A 20,790-nucleotide genomic window follows, 5' to 3' on the forward strand; every position below is an offset into this window, starting at 1 on the left:
CACCATTGATGTCCAACTTCATGATTTTCATTACCATGCTTCTTGACCTCTAAATGGATTGAAATTTTTGCATGAGCCCACTCTTGTATGTCTAGTTGACTTGTGATTTTTCTTGGATTTAATTGAACTATTTTCCATTTGTTTGAGATTTTTCTTCCCTGCCTAGTCAAATGTTGACCTTGTGTGACACATGTTCCCATTTCATTTGTGAAATTCTCATACTTTATTAGATGGACTTGAAATTTGACATGTGATAACTAGACATCTCAAGCTTTGCATTGGTGTTAATCTCATTCATTTCTCATCTGTTTTCAATTTGATATGATTTTTTGAAGTTGACCCATGCTTGTTGACTTTCTTTGTGCATGCTTGAATTTGGTTTGACTTCATGATTTTCATTGACTGCCTTCCTCTCATCTAAATGCCATGAAATTTTACATGCCTACCATGCTAGATGTTAGGGTTGGGTGTGATTTATTTGATGATTTTTGAAAATGTTTGGGTTGACTTTTGATACAAGTCATTCTGTTGACTTCTTTGAGCTTGCATTTGCCTTACTTTGACTTCAAATGTTCATGAAATGATAGGAATGCATGATTTGAATGTGGGCCCAATTGTGATAGCTTCTTAAATGTTTGACCTTGACTTTGGTTGACTTTTCTTTGCTGTTTTGACTTTCTCTTTCATCCTTGACCCTAGGCTAGTCCTAGTGGTCTTCTGAGCTTACAATTGAGTTTCTGTTTCAGGTTAAGCACCAATGCCTCAAAGATCATTCAAACTTGTTTGAATTTGATTTGTTTATCATTATGCTAACTTTTGTTTTGTAGGTTTGACTCATGTGTTTGAGTCTTGTGCCTTGTACAGTTGACCATCTGTTTGTCTGTGAATCCCATTCCTTTGCTTGTAACTGTTAAATTGCATACTGATTGGTTTGACTTTTTCAGGTACTTTAGTTGCCTAAGTTCATTGTGAACTTTGCTTTGCTTTGCTTTATAGCAATTTGCATTGAGGTATGATTCCCTTACTTCATGTAGTCTGGAAGACCTGGCCTGTTACTTGGCCAGGCACCTGTCTGAAGTCCTCCTTAAGAGGCAATGTTTGTGGATGTTTAACTTTGTCCCTGTACATACTCAAAGTCCTCCTAAGTGAAGAGGCAATTGGCAGAACCCAAGGGATATGCAACCTATCCCCTGCTATTCAGTGTGTCATCTGCTTTGCTCACACCACTGTGTTGATGCATTGCAGATACAAACCCAAGATCTTGTACAACTGTACAGTTGAGTCAGTTTTAAATGTGTAGAAGGGTTCCCACTTTCTGGACCCACACATTCTTGTCTTGAGCTCTCCCAGGCCAGGGATAAGAGCTGTGAAGTCTTACCTTCACTCACCTTTCATCTGCTTCACCTTAGCCCCGCAATGGCAAGGTTAAGAGCACGTTCCCCCATTCCAGAGGTTTGTTTGTTGAGGTTGATATGACCCCTTGACTAAAACCTAACCTTGTTTGAGCCACTTGCTTGTGTATAGTGTGTGCTATCTGTGCTTGTAGGATAGTTTGATTTGCTTCCTGTGCAAGTTAGGATTAGTTTAGACTTGCTTCCTGTGCAAGTAGGTTTTACTTGGCTTGCTTCCCGTGCAAGTTAAGTGTGTGCGGCTCGCTTCCTGTGTGAGCCATACTTAGGATAGGTTGGCCCTTGTGCCACTTAGCTAGAAACCATAACTTAGGGTTGATTTTGCATGACAACATCTAGGCTCGAGTCGTAGTCTCCCTAGAGTTGTGTCTCCCTCTGTTATCTGGTTAGGCTAGTCCTTTATCCCTGCGTAGGGGAACTACATCGCCCTGATCTTCATACCAGAGGAAGTATGTAGGCAGGAGATTGAGCTGATCTCTCCGGGCGCCCTTTTTCTTTTTTGTGTGTGTTGTTTGACAGTTGCTAGGCTCGAGTGCCTGACTCCTTAGCAATTTGTTGTCTGTCTGTTTGAGTGTGTGCTTGACAGTTACAGGCTCGAGTCCCAGACTCCCTATCTATCTGTTGTGTTGTTTAGGTTCGGATGTCAATGTAGGTCCAGTGATTGGCATTTGGGCTCCATGTTTGCCTCTTTGCGTGTGTTTAGGTTCGGATGCTGACATAAGTCCAGTGATTGGCAGTCGGGCTCCACGTTTGCCTATTTGTGTTTGTTTGTGTGCGTGTCAGCCGAGCTACGAATGCTCTGATTCTTCTCTCGTCCGAAAAGATACGTATGCATAGGATGCGATATCCTAGCGAGCATGTGTCGTTTCCCCAGTCCGAACTACTTGGACTCTGATGTCTATGCCTGATAGACTAAGTAGGCCCAGGATGTGACATCCTGCCGAGTTCAGTTTCAGTCAGTCTCTTGCGTTTCTTTCAGCCAGTGTGTGTAGATGTTTATGAGCAGTGTTTTAGCAACCAATATTCCTTCCTTTTGTGCGTGGATCCCGTAGAGTACTACGGATGCGTAGGGGTGCTAATACCTTCCCTTCGCATAACCGACTCCCGAACCCATTCTCTTTGGTCGCGAGACCATGTTCTTTCCTAGGTTTACTTCGAGCGTTTCCTTTCCCTCTTTTGGGATAAATAACGCACGGTGGCGGCTCTGTTGTTCTTTGTTTTCCCGCCGGTTTTTCGCGCGATGCGACAAACACCTTGTGGGTTTTCTAGTTTTCCCTGAGGCTTGATCCAGGTGCCTCTAAGAGCACTTGCCGATGGTACAAAGCTCCTAGGCCTTTCTTGAGCATTTTCCACAACTTTCCTTGGGATTCTTTCATTCTGGCGTGCTCTGTTCAGCTCATTTCCTTTGCTTTTTCCCAATTGTAGCTTTTGGAAATTTTCAGCAGCAACTTTGTCGGTGACAGCGCCATGTCTAGGGCATAAGCAGACTTGTGAACCCTTATTCTTGCATCATTACAGGAAATCTACCAAATCTTCATCACCCCTTGGATAGACTTCAGCTATGTCGACATCTGGGCTTTCACCTGTTTCCTCTAACATGTCAGCCTCATCATATTCAGTGATCTCGACCATGCTGATCTCGATTGGCTCAACGAACAGAGCTTCCTCCTGGTGGAGAGGGTCAATGTCGATCTTCATTTTGCGGCCAGCAAACTTCAACCTGCCTTCTTGAATTGCTTTCTAAACCAGATCCCTGAAAAGATAACAACTAGAAGTATTGTGACCAAGATAATTATGATACTTACAAAATCCTTTTTTCTGTCTTTGTTCCAATGGTAGTATTTTAGTACCAGGTGGCACCACCATTTGACCATCTTTAACTAACAAATCAAAAATTTCCTCACACTTTGTCACATCAAATGTATAAGTTTTTGAAGGGAATTTTGGATTGTTTTCGACAGGATTTTTCCCTTGTGCAGGAAGTAATGACTGACACTCATAAGTAGATCCTGGCTTTAACTCATCCACGTCAATTTCTAATTCGGTCGATGAGGCATAATCAGCCTCATAGATTGGATTTGTCGCATCATAATCGACGAAAGCTATTTTTTCCTTCTTAGCCTTACTGTGTCTAACCTTTTCTAACCTCAGTCGTTCGATATGTCAAACTCTATCAGCCAATTGTGACATACTCTTTACAAAGGTTGGGTCTATTTTCTTCCTAATGGAATAATCTAACCCCCCAACAGCCATTTGAACAAGTTCATGTTCCGGTACTTGCGTAAAGCACATGGCCTTTAATGATCTAAATCTATTAAGATAATCATCAATACTCTCAGCAAATCTTCTCTTAATTCTAGACAATTCTGCCAAACTGATTTTGGAGTGCCCTTCGTAAAACTGTTCATGGAACTTCTTTTCTAACTTGGCCCATGAATCAATCGAATTTGGGGCCAAAGAAGTGAACCATGTGAAGGCAGCCTTAGTCAAAGAAGAAGGAAAGTTTTTTACTCTCAAACACTCATTGTGAGCCAAATCTCCCGACTCTGTTAAATATCTGGCAATATGTTCTATTGTCGACTCACCAGATTCTCCCCCAAACTTAGTGTATTTAGGCACTCTCGTTCCTCTAGGTGACTCGGTTTGGAGAATAAATTCAGCCAATGGGGAGGCATATAGTGGCCTTTGCAATGTGGCACTCATACCATTCCTAGCCATAATTCTTTCGACAATAGTTGTCAAATTATTTTCCACTGCTAAGTCTTCTTGCCGATATTGATCGACAATTTGTTCAGCATCCTGATGTGGTTAACTAACACCGTCTGGTTACGTCCTGCTACTCCTGACTCAACGCCTTTATTTTGTTGGGGTCTAAGGATTTGTCCCTCATGGACTGTCTCATCTTCTTCTGCCCCTATCTCTACTTGAACAAGAATGGTTTGCCTAACCACTTGTGCCATCTGTCGAGCCGGTGCCCCTAGGAAGTTACATAAGCGTGTCAATTGATTAGCCACCTGCCTATTTGTTTCAGCAGATTCCTGTATCACAGGATTAAAAACTGTACCTATTTGATTAGTTAACATATTAACCAACTCATGATTACTATCATCCATTTGCTGCCTCAATGCCGCTATTGAAGTATTGGACAGCGGCATGGTTCTATTCTAAGTATTATTCCTATTCTAAGCATTGCCCCCTTGCGCTAATCCCTGTAAGGAGGGACTCGTATTTTGAGTGTTGTCTGAAAATAATGTTGCACTTGATGTTGATTGATATCCTGACATTAAGGAATACGACATTCCATAAAGAGGATATGCGGTGCCAAAGCGAGGCACACAAGGTCTGAACGTTGTCATCGTTGATCCTAAACCTCCCGGTGGAGGTAAAGGAATTGATGCTCCAACCGCACCTGTAGTCGACATCATTGAGGCTGCACTTGTCAATGGAGGCAAAGTTGCAACCTGTGAAATTACTGTTTTTGTAGTGGATAAAGTCCCTTGTGGCACTTCATCTGTATTGGAGTTTGACATTTTTTCACAGTTTCTTGTGGTCTACTATATAGTTTGCCACTTCTAAGTTTCATGTAATTGCGTAACTACACTAGCACGCGTCCCACCGGGTGTGCCATTTTGTTTACTGTGGAAATTGGTAAACAATCGTTGGTCCTCCCTAAGCCTAAAACTAAGGGTTACTTGCAGGATCGACCAGTTGATCCTAAGACATGTGCTAATGTAACTAGGTATATCGTTCAATTCGACGGACTATTAACTTTGTGAGAAACGGCTTTTGACAAAATATTGAATAAGCAAAGGTTTTCCCACACAAAATGATGATGCTATAGACTATGGGTGACTCGTGACCGACAACACTATCACATTCAAAAGACATACACAACGAACGCGCTTTTGGTGAATTCTATTATCGAAATAGAATTAGTGTCGATGACGTAGACGACAACATAAAAGGACAATTCAAACGTAAACGAAATTAAAACAAAGTGTTCAACGGGAACAATTGAAAAATAGGGAAATTGCATTGAAGTAAATGTGGTGATTCACATGCATTAGCACTCTTTAAAACTCTTGCTTCCTCGCGTTGGGAATGTGAAGTTTTTTACAAGTGATTTTGGTAAAAAATGAACACCCGGAGTCCTCTGTGGGACTCCCTATTTATAATGAACTAAAGAGACTTTCTACAGGAAAAACTACTCAAAAAATAATTGTCTGTAGACATACGTCGTGCTACACAATCTAAAAACTGCTCCATATATTTGACGCTCATTCTCCTTGTAACTGCTAGTCATTTTGAATTCCAAACTTATCCCGCTCAGGTATTTATGTCGACATCATCCCCTATGTGTCCGATACAATCAAGAACTTCTTAAGTCTCAATCTCTGGTTTAGTCGACAGAAGGGATTTCGATCCAACTTGCTTCTTCCGTCGATTTCATCTTCTGGTAACTTGTGGTTTTCCCAACTCTTGCTTATCTTGGACTCAGCTTTTCTTTCAACCATCCCCTTGGTGAGGTATAATCCTTAAATCCATAAGGCGCTTTCATTAATTACACCTTCAACATGCCTTACTAATTTCTTGTGATAACAGGACCAAATTGAAATTTTATAACGGACTAATCTTGAACCGACCGAACTTTTGTACAGGGCTGAACTCAAGAACCGATGTGAAGATTTTTCACTAGTTATTCTTTACGAACTCAAAAGGAGAATTTTTCTTTAATGGTGGAGCTCACAAACCAAACTGAGATTTACATTAATCCCCAAAAAAGAGCTTTTAACAGGTTTAACTTCAAATTTAAACAATTACTCCCTCGAAAGAATAATTTACTCAAGAGGAAAAAGAACTCTTGGTAAATTTACAATACCGTCTTTTCCCATAACAACTTCCTCACTAAACTCAAGAATGTTTCTCAAAGCTCTATGGTTAAAAATTATGGGTGAAATAGAAAAAAAATAGAAAGAGATTAAGAGAGAGAGAGGGGGGGGGGAGGGAGGGTGATATATCTCACGTTTTCTAGATGTTTAAAAATGAAGAGCCACTATTGTCCCCACATAATGAATTACTTGGTCGACAACAGAACTAGGAAGATTAAGAGGAAGCAAGGGATCCTTTACCCCGGTAAGAGAGGTAGAAGTTATCCTTAATTCTTGCATGTACTTATCTCACTGAAGCTTCATATTGTGAACACTATCCTTCAGTCGTTGCTTCTCAACATTATATTGGTCGGACCAAAGAGCTTCAGAGTGGCCGGCTCCACCAAGGGATAAAGAGGCAGAAACATGCCATGTATACCGAGCCAAAGTAGCCAGTTTTTCCTCCATGGAAGCACTGGGCATATTGCACAAGTATGCACGATCCACTTCCAAAGGATGGGTCCAACGATCTCTGGAGGAATGAGAGCTTGACCTCATCAGAAATTGACGGGAAAAAAGACCTGATATTCTCGTTAGATTCGAAAAATTATTCAAAGTCGTTTCACTCGCGATTTCCATATCCCCCATTTTAGGAACCGAAGTTGTATTTCTTTTTTCATCTGTTCTGCACACAGTCATTGTCAGAACAAATACATCATGAATGGGAAAACTAAAAGAAAAGAAACCAATGGTCTCTAGAGCTTACCAAAGATGATATTTCTTTCTTCCTGAGAATGGGCCTTAATTAGAAATAGAACATCGATGAGGCAGTGCAAACGTTTCCGGTCGAACTCATCTGTGGGGGTTCCTCCTCCGAAATAACCCAAATCGCTGATGAAGCTCATCAACCATTTATTCTGGTACAAATCTTCTTCAATGAGGTCCTCCTCCTTGTATACATATATATTGTGCCCCATAAGAAAGTGACTTTCAGTCCAGTACTTGGGGAGCAGGCGACACATCTTCCCTCCACTCTATCTCTAATGGAGCAAATCATGGAAAGGGCTTTTGAAGGTGAGAAAAACACAAGAAGGGGGGTTGAATTGTGTTGGCTTTTTTATTTTCTTTAGGCCTTGAAAGCTTCTATTTCTGATGACTTTAAAACAGATTATGATCACTTTATTTAAAGACTGGTTTAGAAAGACTTTGTTAACTTTTGATTTAACTTAATCAAAGTCTGAACCTTCAGTTCAGAGTCTGAATCAGAGTTGCTCAGAGTCTGAACTCTTGTATATCTTTATCAGATTCTGAAATAGAATTTGACTAAGATGTGAACATATGATAGCAGCGGAATAGTTCATAAGCAAGTAAAGTAAAAGCACAGAACACAAGCAGTTTATTTTGGTTCCTCTTACAACTTGAGAGTAGTTCAGTTCCCTTGTACTTCCAATGGATTTTCACTATAATCAACTCTGATTACAACTGCTCAAGCACTCAAGCAAGAGACTTTTTTTCTTACACACACAAGTATAAGATTTACTTGTTCAAACACACAAGTTTGAGACTTCCTTGCTCAAGCCCCCAAGCTCAATACTTCCTTGCTCAAACACCCATGTCCAAGACTTCCTTGCTCAAACACACATGTCCAAGACTTCCTTGCTCTAGAACATAAACTAAAGACTTCAAATACTCAAGCACACTAGCAAAAGACTTCTGACTCTATAAAAAAAACTATTAAGAGATTTAGGTAATAATTTACACTTGATATACAATCATAGATGTAGATAGAATACAACTTAGATAGATTCTAAGAATTAAGAACTTTTAAAATATACAAGTGTTTAAGATTTTTTAAGTCTAACAATATTAATATAGTAGTTTCTCTTTGATTGTCAAGTTTCAGAGCCTGTAGAAGAGTAATATAAGCTTTTAGTGTTATTCTTATTCAGTCCTTATGCTCCTTAAATAGATAAGAGAGAAAAGAGACATTGAAGACTTTCACCAAAAGGTTAAGCTAGATTTGTATTTGATTAGACATATCAACAAAGCACCTTTCTGCAAGAGGAATGATCCATTGAGACTCGGGCATCAAGGATGATATTTTTCCTTAAGCCTTCACATGATAAAAAAGTATCGAGTCTATTAGAGTTGCCTTGGTAGAAGAGCTTTTACTTCAGAGGATAACTTTCCTTCAGACTTCACTCTTCAAAGGTTGATCATATTAGAGTCTTCTTCTTAGCTTTTGACGCTTCAGAGTCTGAGTCGCCAGAGGCTGACTTTCTTCAGAGTTGACTTCTTTAGAATTTGGATCTCCATTAGAGGAAGAGACTTCAGAGTTAGAGTCTGATCTTTAGATTCAGATTCCTCAAGCATTTTTTCATCTATTCTAAATGATATATTCCTACATACTTGAACAAATGTAAGTATACCCAATTGTTCTTTAAATACTTTGTTATCATCAAAATCCAAGGAATATGGTATTAACCAATTTTGTTCCAACAATCTCCCCTTTTTGATGATGACCAAAAAATAGTATTTAAGAATAATGGTTGTTGATTTAATTAACTTGTTGACTTCAAGATCATATGTTTGTAAGCTCTCCAGGAGTCTGATAGTCCAGAGGACGATTTTTGTAAGCTTCCCCTAAGTCATATCCAAGAAAATTAAATTCCTTTAATTAACATGTTAACTTCAGAGTCTGAGGTTTGTAAACTCCTTCTGAGTCTGATAGTCCAGAGGGTGAGGTTTGTAAACTCCCCCTAAGTCTTATCCATGTTAATTAAATTTATCCTTGAAGCACAATAATCAATTCTTCAGAATTTAAGCATAAAACAGTTAATTCATATGCTTAAATATTTATCCTTTTTCTCCCCCTTTTGTCATCAACAAAAAGGTAAGACATAAGAAGGAAAAGATACTTAAAAGATATATGGGAAGTTAAGTTCTGAGCAAAAATAAATAAATAAACAACTTTTGCAATCCCCCAAAAATATAATGGTTTTGTTAGGTCACCGTGAAAATATAACGACATTATCATTCATATTATGCATTAAACATCAACAAGGGACAATACAAGAGACTCGAGTAAAACCTAATCGCTTTCTCGTTATTGAATTTAGGACCAAAGGATTGAATATAGTGGTTTTGTTAGTTCACCGTGAAAATATAACGACATTATCATTCATATTATGCATCAAAAATAAACAAGGGACAATACAAGAGACTCGAGTAAAACCTAATCGTTTTCTCGTTATTGAATTTAGGACCAATTTATTTCTAAAAAAAACATTTGAAACCCCCCATTTGTATTTTTAATTCGCATAATTTTTACCTTGCTAAATCGCAATCCTCGTGGAGACGATATCTTTTTATATTACTTCGACACTAATGGTACACTGGTCAAGAAGTCATCAAACATCATCTATGGTTCTTGTTCCATTAACTCAACCAATTGACTTAAAACATATGGATCCTACTTAAATGCAAACACTTGAATCATGCATGCTAAAACGAGTGGATTCAAAATTTAATCCCAAAATATACAAGTGAAGAGGAGATTAAATAAACATTAATAACCAAATGATAAAACGAAAGTTTAAGAGAAAAATAATAAAATGTATTGGGATTTTCCCCCTTAATGTATCAAAACATGCGATTTCAATGGTGATATTGAGGGGATCAATGATTTTGCGGATGCATACTTCAGATAAATCAAAACAAAATGGATGAAAATATTTATGTTGGCCACATTGTGTGTCATTTAATTGTATTGTTGTCTAAAATGAGAAAATCAAAAGCAGATATTCTTAACAAGTGCTTCAAGTTATGGTGATGTTAGGATTAGATGTTAACAATATAAGAAGTTTTGTATGTAACATTTGTTTGGTCATTTCATTTATATAATCAATATTTGATCACAAGTTTTCTAATTAAAGTAAACCCAAACATTCCTTCATTCCACATTTCTTTTTAAAGTAACATTTATACAACAATGTCAAAATTAATTGAGGCCTTCCTTAACAAGAAGCCTTACAAAAGTACAAAACAAAAATGAAAACTTCACAAAAACAAATGAAAAAAATAAGAAAAATGATATAAAATAATTACAAATTCTTCATCTCACCACAGAATCACTCTCACCACACCAGACCCAATCAAACCAATAAAAAAATCAGAAACTAAAACTATCTATCACAAGCACAAAACTTTCACTACCTCACTGAGAGTCACTATCAATATGCTGCAACAAGAATTGGAAATCAGATCTTTGTCTAAGGATTGTTGGTGGATCCACATCCATATCTGATATTCGAATGTCGCTCATGGACCGAAACAACTCCTCCATTAAGAATGGAATGCTGAATTTTGTGCAAGGAACAAGGGAGATAGCTTGTCAGAGAAGTTTTCTTTCTTTGGATGAAAAGTGAATTTTGCAACTTGAATGTAAAGTAGGAGTTAGGAAAAGAATGTTAATAATTATTAATCACCTGGATTCCACTTCTAGAAGGAATGAGTTATTTAGTATGTTTGTTGAGTCTTCTGTCATAAGAACTCTCATTCGGCTAATGACCTGTAAAAATAATAGTCATAGGGAGATAAGGACTTATTTCTTATGTATGTTGAAAAACTAAGTGATTCTCCTCAGAATTTAGGGTCGGTTGCATGGTTATAACTATCTTACGATACATGCGAGTTGTATCTTGATTCAATACAAAACTAAACACAATCGATACGAATATCTACTGTGTGACTATCTTGAAAGTGTGTTCAAAATTTATGCAGAAAAGGTACACATGATTGAGGAGATAAGGACTTACATCTGGCGATAAACCTTGTGTTCCGTACTTGTCGTCCCAGAACATGGTTCCAATGCGATATATTTGTGGAATACTTAACACCTAATTGAGTCAGCAACAATTAAACAAAAAACAAATTATAGGTTACATTGATTAGAATCATTCTTCCTTTCTGATAATGACATATGTAGCTACATTCAATCGCTTCAATTTTCCTCAAATTATTAATGTTGTATGTGTCAGTGTCGTGTATGAGTCTGTGTCAATACTTCATTGATAATATTCAATGTTATGTTCATTCTCAATAGAAAACCTTAAGATTTGAGTTAGTTACATTACCGGGCATAGTTCATTTGTGATCTCCTCCAAAGATTTTTGAGTCTTTTGATGCAAAACCTGCATTGGCAAAGCAATTTAAAGTTTAGTGAGGAAAAGGGAAAGAAAACGTGCATCATTTTATCATCATAGAAAGTATACCAGAAATCCAACACTTTGGCGTATGTGTTTGAGTTCATCCCAAGATGAGCCAGCAAACTGCAAAGTAAACAAAAGTACAGAAGAAAATATGTAGAAAATGAGTCTTGAACTTCTTCATTGTTTGGCTTAGTCATAGAGTACGAAAATGATTTAACGTTACCTGATCGGTTACTTTTATACACCATAGTTCCAACTCATGCAAACCTGCCTTCAAATATTCTCCGTTGCTAAAGGAGCAGCACTCGCGACGAAGCAACAAACTGCGAGACCATAGTTATCATCATAACTTCATGAGAATTTGTAAAAAAAAGGATTCAAGATTTACTAATCCAAGATGTTTAATACTATTGAGTGGAAGTTCAGCCTACCTATTAAAGAGTTGAACATTCATGTACGAGAAAACCTGACTAAATATCTTCCTTGTTATCATCGGAGGGACCTGAAGTCACGGAATGTTTAGAATATTAAGAAATCTCTTGTCCGTTTAGTGTAATCCAACCAAAGAAAATACGAGAGTGATTCATGCTTACATAGTTGTTAGACAATATACCAAAGGCGTGATCTAACTTGCTCACGATGCCTTTCCAGTGCATGTGCAATGCTTGTTGTTTTGCAACTATATTTGAATGGATGTTTCTGGATGACCCTCTTATCGATCTGGATCTTATGGATCTTGGTGCCTGTCAATGGTGCCAAGAGGTTTGTCAAAAGTGTGTTTAGGTATACAACTTAATTAAGCACTCATTAGACAAATGTTTATTATATAAGCTGTATTCAGCTTATAACTTAGGACTATGTTTTATAATTTGTTATAGATAAAGCTCACACATAAGCATTTATATGAGCATAAGTGCTAATTAAGCTGTTTTTTCAATGAGGACCATAGTATATAGAGTATCTGGCATAAGCTATTTTTTGTAAGCTCTCCAAAACACTTGTGTAAGTGCTTATTACACAAGATAAGCCCAATTAAGTTCTTCAAACGCTGCCTTAATAAACCAATTCCAATTTCTTGTTGCACAAGTTTTTCATACACATGTTTACCTGAATACAAAGATTTAAGAATGGACTAATCTCTTTCTTCAAACTGTCGCGGATCATTCCATATATTTTCTCTACATATGCAGTTAAGTGTTGCTTAAATAGAATAGCGGGGTACTTGGCTTCCACTTTAGATTGTTCATTTGGCTTTTCCACCATGCCACTGTAACCACTTGATATCCCTATGCCCATTGAAGACGAACGTAAACCCTGATTTTGCATATGAAAAACACCGTTATGGTTTTAACATCGATATAATGCAGAAGTTTCCAGTTTTTCAAAGCTAACCTGTGCCATTTTTCCAAAAAGTGTGGCAGGCGAGTTACGATTACGATTGCGCGACAATGTGTTAGTTGTATTGCTGACTTTTAATGTGCAATGTAGATAAAACAAAAGTGTTGATGTTGTTGAAAGCCAATACGCCAGATCATTGATTCCTTCTTGATTCTGCCAGAAAAATAAAATGGTAATCTAATTTCACAAAACAACATGAGTTGATGAATTTCTTAATCGTTCTGTTTCGCTATATTGTGATAAGGCCTAAATCGAGCTTATAAAACACGAAATCATCTTGGACTCTAAAACTGAAAGTTTATTAAAGTTCTTGGAAGATTATACCTCTATAGATGTTCGGATAGTGTGAGTAATTTTATCAAATATCTGTGTCTTCTCGGCTTCAAAGGACCTCCAATGAAGAAGTGCTTTATAAACAATACAAGAAACTGCTGGTCTGTTCTTCTCGAAACGTTTATCTTCCGTAAGACACTTGAGCAATGCATCATGACTTTCCTATTTACAAGAATACGAAAAACTGTAAGGTACCATTTAATCGGCTAGCGTATCTGATATATCCTATGTTTTACCGAAAGAGAGTCTTTGTCTCTAAAATTTACCTGCTGTCTTTCTGTTAGCGATCTTTGCTTCGTAAGAATGGAAATAGGTACTCTTGCTTCCTGCAAAACATGATTAAATTATTATTTCAAATCAACGCACTTTTACGAATTACTTATACAATTTTTTTAAGAAAAATAAATGTAGTAAGTTTGAAATACTTTTCTTGCATGCAGTTCTTCATCTATTTGATTTCTAGTGTCCAAGTCCTGCAGGATCATTAAATATAAAATTGTCACATAGTGAAAAAATTCTAAGGAAAAGATCAATTTTAATGTACCTTGATTTGTGCTGTCGCGTAATCTGCAATAGCTCTTGGTTGAATCTGATGTTCCACAACAACTTCGTGATCAGTTTCTAGTTTTTCTGGATGAACTTTCAGCTCTACCGCAGCTTTTGCTGCCTGGCTCCGAAGAACTTCATTCTCTGACTCTAGATTCGCTATTTGATCCTTGAGGCTGGAAACAACTCGGAAAAATCACGCTAGCCGGAAAAAATAGTAATAATAAATGAAGAAACTATATTATTGGATCTTACATTTTAATATCTTCAGAGAGATCTTCGTTTTTTGATTCGACCAAAGCCTGCTGGCAAAGGACCTGGTTCTCTGACTCAAGGTTTGACAAACTCAATTCTAATCTGTAGTAACAAAGAATCGATATTCAATGCATGCTAGTTTATGATAATATATATATATATATATATATATATATATATATATATATATATATATATATATATATATATATATATATAAATTTGAAGCTAACAATTTTCTTAACAACCTTTCGATAGTTTCTTGAAGTTGTGTTGCTTTAAGCTGTGCTTCTTCTGCCTCTTTCAGCCTTTCTTGATTCTCCTTTTCGATTTCCTTATACCTTTCTTCGAAATCTTTGATCCTGTTTTTAAGCTCTTCTACTTCACTCTGCATTTTAAGAATTTCAATATAATTTCTCGGCATCATAGTTTTTAACTAGTGATAGATTTATTTCCTAAATTAGGCTAATCAAATCGAATAACGTAATATTTGTGCTTACCTCTAGATTCTCATTTTTATTTGTGAGTAACTCCAACTTGGTATTATCCACAACAGGTACTTCTTTTATCACTGGCGGTGCTTGTTCGATTGCTATTTTCGCTGCTTCTTTTTCATGTATAATTGCATTATGAGCTTCATCTAGCTTACCTTGCATTTCTTGTAACGCGTTTTGCAGTTTCAAAATCTCTTGCCCCTTAGCTTCTTCAAGGTCAACCTGCTTGTCGTTTTTTCTAGGTTAGACGTGATCGGAGAAAATATTGCAAGAATAGTCAAGGTTTCTATTCTCATTACTATCTTGAGAGACTATACATACCCTCATGTGCTTCTCAATATCTAGTCTCCATGTAAGCTCCTCGACACGTTTCTCCAATTTGTCTTTCGCTTCTTTAAGTGCCCCGGTTTCCCTTGCAGCCTGCACAACAACTCCAAACTCTTACTATAGATATTCTAATTGAATTGGAATGCAATTGTAGAAAATGATACAAATAAGACTCGCCATTCGAAGCTTTTTGAGCTCTTTGCGTGCTACTTTAGCCCTCCACAGACATTGAAGTGTAACAGTTGATTTCTTCTGCTTCTTGTAAGTACAAAGAGCTTGAACTTTCCTCCATTGTGTCTGCAAGAAGAATTCAATTTGAATAATAAGAATCCTAAATGTAAAATAGAAGTAGATATAATTTTATATTTTGCTTCCTTGTATCTCAAGCTTCTTCAAAGATCTATGTTGTTGTTATGTATTCCTTCTAAAGTTGTGTTTACCTGAATTTTGGTTGAAGCCTTTGTTCTTCTTCTAAACCTATATTCGTTCCGTGCTGCGAATGCTCTCAACCCTGACTGAATAACAATAGCTGATGCTTGTAATGATGTATAATACACTCTTGCTCTATGCGCCCGTGCATGTTTCTGTATCCGTATAGAAGCTGCTTCTCTCCTCATATCCTCATAGATCTCCCGCGCAAGTTTTGCTGATATAAAAAGCGTAAGAAAAGTAACATAAGTCAGTTAAGCAAAGGGAGAACAGTTACTTGAAAGACAAGTTAGTTTTTTGTGAAGAAAAGATACCTCTCCAAATTTTCTGAATACGGATTGTGGCCTTTTTCATGGTGATGAACTCCTTTCGAGCTAAATGTGTTCGGATTTGTCTCTGTATGAGTCTAGCTGCTTTAGCTAAGACTTCGGCTCTTCGTGCATCTAGTTCAGCCATCTGACCAGCTCTGAGAAATACTTTTGTTTTTCCCATCTGATTGAAAAAACATTAGAGAGAACGCATTCAAGCTTATAACATAAATCTTGGTTTCAAAAAATAAATTATGCGTTTTACATCATTCTCACATTAGAGAGAAGCATTCGAGCTTATAACATAACATTTTTCGTCCATATTTTGACTTACTTGATAGCCTTTTAAACCCATCTTATCACATATGGAAATAGACGCCTTTTTCTCGTCGGATCTGCACACGTTTAAACAACGATCATGTTTATATATACGGGAAATTACTATTAATCAAAATTACTGATCATTTTATAAGTCTAGAGAGATACTAGAATAATATATACCCGTCAAGGACATCAGGGACGAGCATTCCAAATCGATCAAGGAACTCTTCGAACGTTCTTTTTGTTGGATATCCAGCACAACTGATCCTTATTGCCTCAAGTACTCCCTGCAAGAGTAATGATGTAAATGTCTTCAGAATTTTTTTTCGCGAATTCACTAAATTTTCGTTCATTTTATAGACAACAGGAAAAATGAAACTCACCCCACATCTTAACTGGTTTAAGACATTGAAGTTCTCAAATATTCCTGGCTGCAAAACTGTATTTGGTTTCACACATCTTATGTAATGCGGTTCTGTCGTGCTTAGTGTCTCCATGAGAGATTGAAGTTGTTGCTGTATATTTAAATTTGATTCAGAAGTAGTTCATGGATTGAAAGTTTAGAAAATCACCGTTGTGAAATATGATTACCTTAAACTGTGAGCCAATGGAAGAGAATTTCGATTGCTTTGATGATTCCTCAGGTAAAGGAGGGAAAAGATTAGCAACAAATGTGCATTTCGAAGCACACAAAAGAGCCTGATGCTCGGCTACGACATAATCTTTATTCTTATCAAGAAAATAATCAGCCTGGTATGTGACCTGTGTGCATAAAAAGGATTTGTGACAAGAAATTATCATCTTTTCTTTTAGGCCACATTGCTGACAAATCATTTATAATTTACTCAACTTACATCTCCGGCGTAGTGATTAACTATGAAGTCTGTTCGAGAAAGTTTTGGTTTGGCGAATCGCTTGTGTCCTTTGTATGTCTGATACATCTTTTGCGCAAAAGTCTCATGAGTTGACTTCGGAAACATGCTGCAGAAATAATAAACAAATTTTCATCTTTTCTTTTTGAAATTTTGATGTATTCGAAGATTTTTCGAGTGAGAAATGACGAACCACGCTTCATCAAGAAGAGCAATAATTCCACCAGGTTTCTGCATGCACAACGAATAAATTTTTTCACAATCTTATCTGGTAAACAAAACCTTGCACAACCAAAGTTGATGTATAGAATATAGATCTCTTAACTACCTTCTCAATAAGATCTAGAACATCCTGATTATCGACGAATTCTACGTAGCTCCAATTAATTTCCTCCTTCGTGTACTCTTCTTGCTCCATCTTGAATACATGCTGTTGAAATTCATGCAGTTTAATTTCTATATTATTGTTCATTTGCAACAATAACTATATGAAATCAGTATTAAGAAGTTATAACCTTGCCTGATTAAAATGCTGTTGCAACTTCTCGTTCGTTAAGTTGATGCATAGTTGCTCAAAACTGTAAACGTAGAACAAATTCGATTATGATATAGATATGTAAAAACCTTCGCTGTGACGAATATAACTATCGTATTTACCTATTGATTTTGAAGCTTTCAAATCCATAAATGTCAAGGACTCCTATTAGGCTTACTGCATTAGAATCTTGACCGATTGAACTGTTAATCTTATCGACGATCCTGCCATATTAGAAGAATGCAATCTGAATAAATTATTTATATGTATCGGTTAGTCTCTTATGTTTTTTACATTAGCAGTGTTATTGGTTGGTTTTTACCAATCAAACAATCTGGAGTACACTGTCTTTGCCAACGCATCTCGGCTCAAAGAAGCTGCATCCGGGTCTAGTGGTTTTGTAATGTTGCCATCAGGGGTAACAATGACACGCTGACAAAGCGAGTCTTCTAGTGATTTCTCGTCACACCTGAACATAAACATGTTAAGAGACAATGAAGGCTATAAGCATAGGAATTAAATGAATTCGACAGATGCATCAAAGATTGTACATGAATAACTCGGCAACTGTTCGAAGGTGGTTGAGGGATTTCTCGTCTTTTAACTTGGATGAATCAAACTCATTTCCTTTGACGAAGTCAATGTTTCCAAGATGAAGGATTGCAGCTACGACACGGAAGATAGCGTCCTGCGGAGAAGATTTTCTTCGATCACGTCATGATAAACACAAACCTGTGTTTCGTAAAAATGTGATGCTGTATGGCCTAATACATACCTGCTCATCCTGGTTGATGCCTACAATATCCATTGCATTTCTCGTCTCCAAGTATTCTTTAGCATCATCTACATTCGACACTTCATAACAGCTCGATTGGTTAAGATAGCGAAATTTCCTTGGATCTCCTAGCTTGTACTTCTTGACATCCTATCAAGCAAATTTTAACAATTAGTATTTTTTTTCTTTCATCAGGGTTCAAAATCCGGTCGTTTAACTCCTTCAACTCGTTTGAAATCCGACAGTTATAAAGAAGCTACCTCTGGTGGAGCTGCACAAAGCATGTAAAAGCAATGATAGTTTCTCTCCGGGTCAGAAACTTGGCAAACTCGAGACCTTTCGAGGAGGTACGTGCGGATAGCAGCTCCAGAGATCTTCCCATTCTTGTCAAATTGAATTTCAACAAATTTACCAAAACGACTGCCGAAAAATCCAAATCTTTTGTAAGACAACTCAAATAGAAATTTTGACCAAAAAAATGGCCTTAGAAAATATCAACAGAATTTACCTTGAGTTGTTATTTTTGACAGTTTTGGCATTTCCAAATGCTTCCAACACTGGATTGGACTGAAAATTTATACCTTCATTTGAGTTAACCAAGAAACAAACTCTGCAAATTTTAACTAGTTCAATTCAAGCTCACCTCCAAAACCTGTTGTTCTACTGTCCTTCCTTCGGTATTCGATCTACCTCCCATGAAAGCTAGATATCTCATTAGCATTTTAGTCGTCTCAGTTTTACCGGCTCCACTTTCTCCGCTTACCAAAATGGATTGACTTCCATTTTCATTCATCATTGCCCTGATATATCAAACTCGTTAACTCTAACAATAACTTGATTTCTAAGTTACCCGCGTCAAACAACAGATCTATTTCTACATTGGTCTATACCTGTAACATGTATCTGCTACAGCAAAAAGATGAGGACTAAGCTCTCCAAATGCTGCTCCTTTGTACTGCTCCATCATATGACTGTCATACAAATGCGGTAGTCTTCGAAAAGGATTCACCGCGATCAAAATATTCCCTGTATATGTCTGATTATTTCATTAATAATAGTCAGGTTGAAGTTTTCATATCGCTCTAAACTTCACTTATTTAATATATAATTCAGATTATACGTTGATTATACGTTGTGACTTACATATATCTCATTGAGCGAAAAACGACACAAGAGGTTATACAATACTCCCGGTTCGTGGAGGTATGCTAGCTTGGTCATGTCATCAACTCCTGCAGGTGGTGCCTCTGTGTCTTTAGGGTATATACTTGAAATTTCTGCCACAACCTGAAATTAAGAATAATGCTAATGTTTAGTTTATTCTTGTTCATCACCTATTCGTGAAAAAAATTGATAAGTTAACATCTAATCAATCGAGAGAACTTGAGTTCAATCTCGGGCGGAAACAATCATTAATCAGACTTTACTTAACGAGTAAAAATCTTACAGTTTTTCCTTCTGTAGTAATGATGGTAGCATTTTTGCCATTGATTTTTGTGACTTCGCCATCAATCCATGCAACCACAGGATCTTCAACCCAAACCTGTGATCCAACAATGATGTTCACAGGCGTTCCCTGAACAATCAAAACAAACACAAGAAAAAGTTAATATATAATTTATGATCCGAATTCCAATAACAAAAAGTAAGTAGATCAATAACAGAAAAAGAAAACTCAAACTCGTAATTCAGAAGCAAACCATGATGAGGCTATATTCTTCTGATCATGAAAAACAGAACTGTGGCCTGAGGAAGAACTAGACCAAGAATTTGATGGAAGGAAAAAGGTGGTGTATGAGTAATGCTGGTGGCGTGTTTAGCAGAAACTCAAAAAGTTGAAATGAATGTCCAAAAGAAAAGGAGAAGAAAAATGGCAGAGTGGTATAATAACTCTTTAAAGCAACATGTTACCTTACCACCTTTCTTCATCAGTCTTATGTACCTTTTTCTTTTGCTCCTTCCACGACAGTTAATGACTAGGCAAAAAAAAATTCAAAAATAAAATAAAAACTACTGTTAAATACACTTTTAGTCTCTTTAAAATTCACTCTAGCGTCTGGATTCTAATATCTCTGCACAGGTACCAACTGATCTGATTTAACAGGATTAAAAAGTTAATGCGACTGGAATATTAAATTGATGTGTGTGCAGGCTGCTACATGATCACATAAGTGGGGTCATGTGTGTTGCTTAAGATGTAAGAAGAATAAACCACCGTCCAGCTGATAATCTTGAATTATTTGATTTTGTATTTAATAATTTTGATATTAATTGATTTATTTTGATATAATCAGGTGCATTGTTTGGTATGGTAGGGTGGCACAGCCTGTGTTACTTGTTTTGTTATATTTCATTATGGTTTTTGTTAGAATTTCAAAGCTAGCTTTCAGTGTCATGGTAAAGATTCGTGCGTCTTCAGTTACTAAACTAGGCAGTCAACAAATCTATTAATTTTAGTCTCCTCATTTTAAAATTTGATTTTTCATCCATTTGCTTTTTGAACAAAATAAATATATAAATATTTAAAAAGAGAGAAAAATCCTAAATAAAAAAAACAAGTCAACACAAGACACAAGAAGTGTCGAAAGGATAACAAAAACCCAACAACAAAAGCTTGAAAATACAAAAGAGAAAACCAGAAAAATCAAAGCCCAACCAAAAAACCATCAGAACCAACTGTAACCACCGCTTCACCCAAAGTCAACCAAAC

General features: G+C 36.8%; 1 protein-coding gene across 2 annotated transcripts; it reads right to left on the bottom strand.

Annotated features, from left to right (window-relative positions):
* Window positions 1–10,212: 10,212 nt before the first annotated feature.
* LOC127135033 (myosin-12) lies at window positions 10,213–20,038 on the bottom strand. Of its 2 annotated transcripts, XM_051061852.1 has the most exons (40): window positions 19,781–20,038; window positions 19,528–19,656; window positions 19,224–19,367; window positions 18,971–19,116; window positions 18,724–18,880; window positions 18,589–18,647; window positions 18,341–18,500; window positions 18,081–18,230; window positions 17,857–17,993; window positions 17,628–17,774; window positions 17,428–17,529; window positions 17,291–17,348; window positions 17,099–17,200; window positions 16,964–17,001; window positions 16,753–16,879; window positions 16,490–16,660; window positions 16,282–16,413; window positions 16,079–16,185; window positions 15,912–15,972; window positions 15,584–15,761; window positions 15,281–15,486; window positions 15,018–15,137; window positions 14,835–14,933; window positions 14,520–14,735; window positions 14,268–14,407; window positions 14,020–14,121; window positions 13,763–13,940; window positions 13,644–13,691; window positions 13,485–13,544; window positions 13,210–13,380; window positions 12,880–13,038; window positions 12,595–12,801; window positions 12,081–12,230; window positions 11,919–11,989; window positions 11,711–11,810; window positions 11,551–11,607; window positions 11,413–11,469; window positions 11,095–11,175; window positions 10,765–10,847; window positions 10,213–10,635 (listed from the first exon to the last, which is right to left on the bottom strand). In XM_051061852.1, the coding sequence occupies exons 1-40, from the start codon at window positions 19,781–19,783 to the stop codon at window positions 10,494–10,496; spliced, it is 4,755 nt and encodes a 1,584-aa protein (XP_050917809.1). In that variant the 5' UTR covers window positions 19,784–20,038; the 3' UTR covers window positions 10,213–10,493. The 2 variants fall into 2 exon arrangements, with proteins under 2 accessions (XP_050917809.1, XP_050917817.1); XM_051061860.1 differs by lacking the exons at window positions 19,528–19,656; window positions 19,781–20,038 and having other exon boundaries at window positions 18,971–19,106.
* Window positions 20,039–20,790: the final 752 nt, after the last annotated feature.

Source organism: Lathyrus oleraceus, chromosome 1 (genome assembly GCF_024323335.1).
Source record: "Lathyrus oleraceus cultivar Zhongwan6 chromosome 1, CAAS_Psat_ZW6_1.0, whole genome shotgun sequence".
NCBI lineage: Eukaryota > Viridiplantae > Streptophyta > Magnoliopsida > Fabales > Fabaceae > Lathyrus > Lathyrus oleraceus.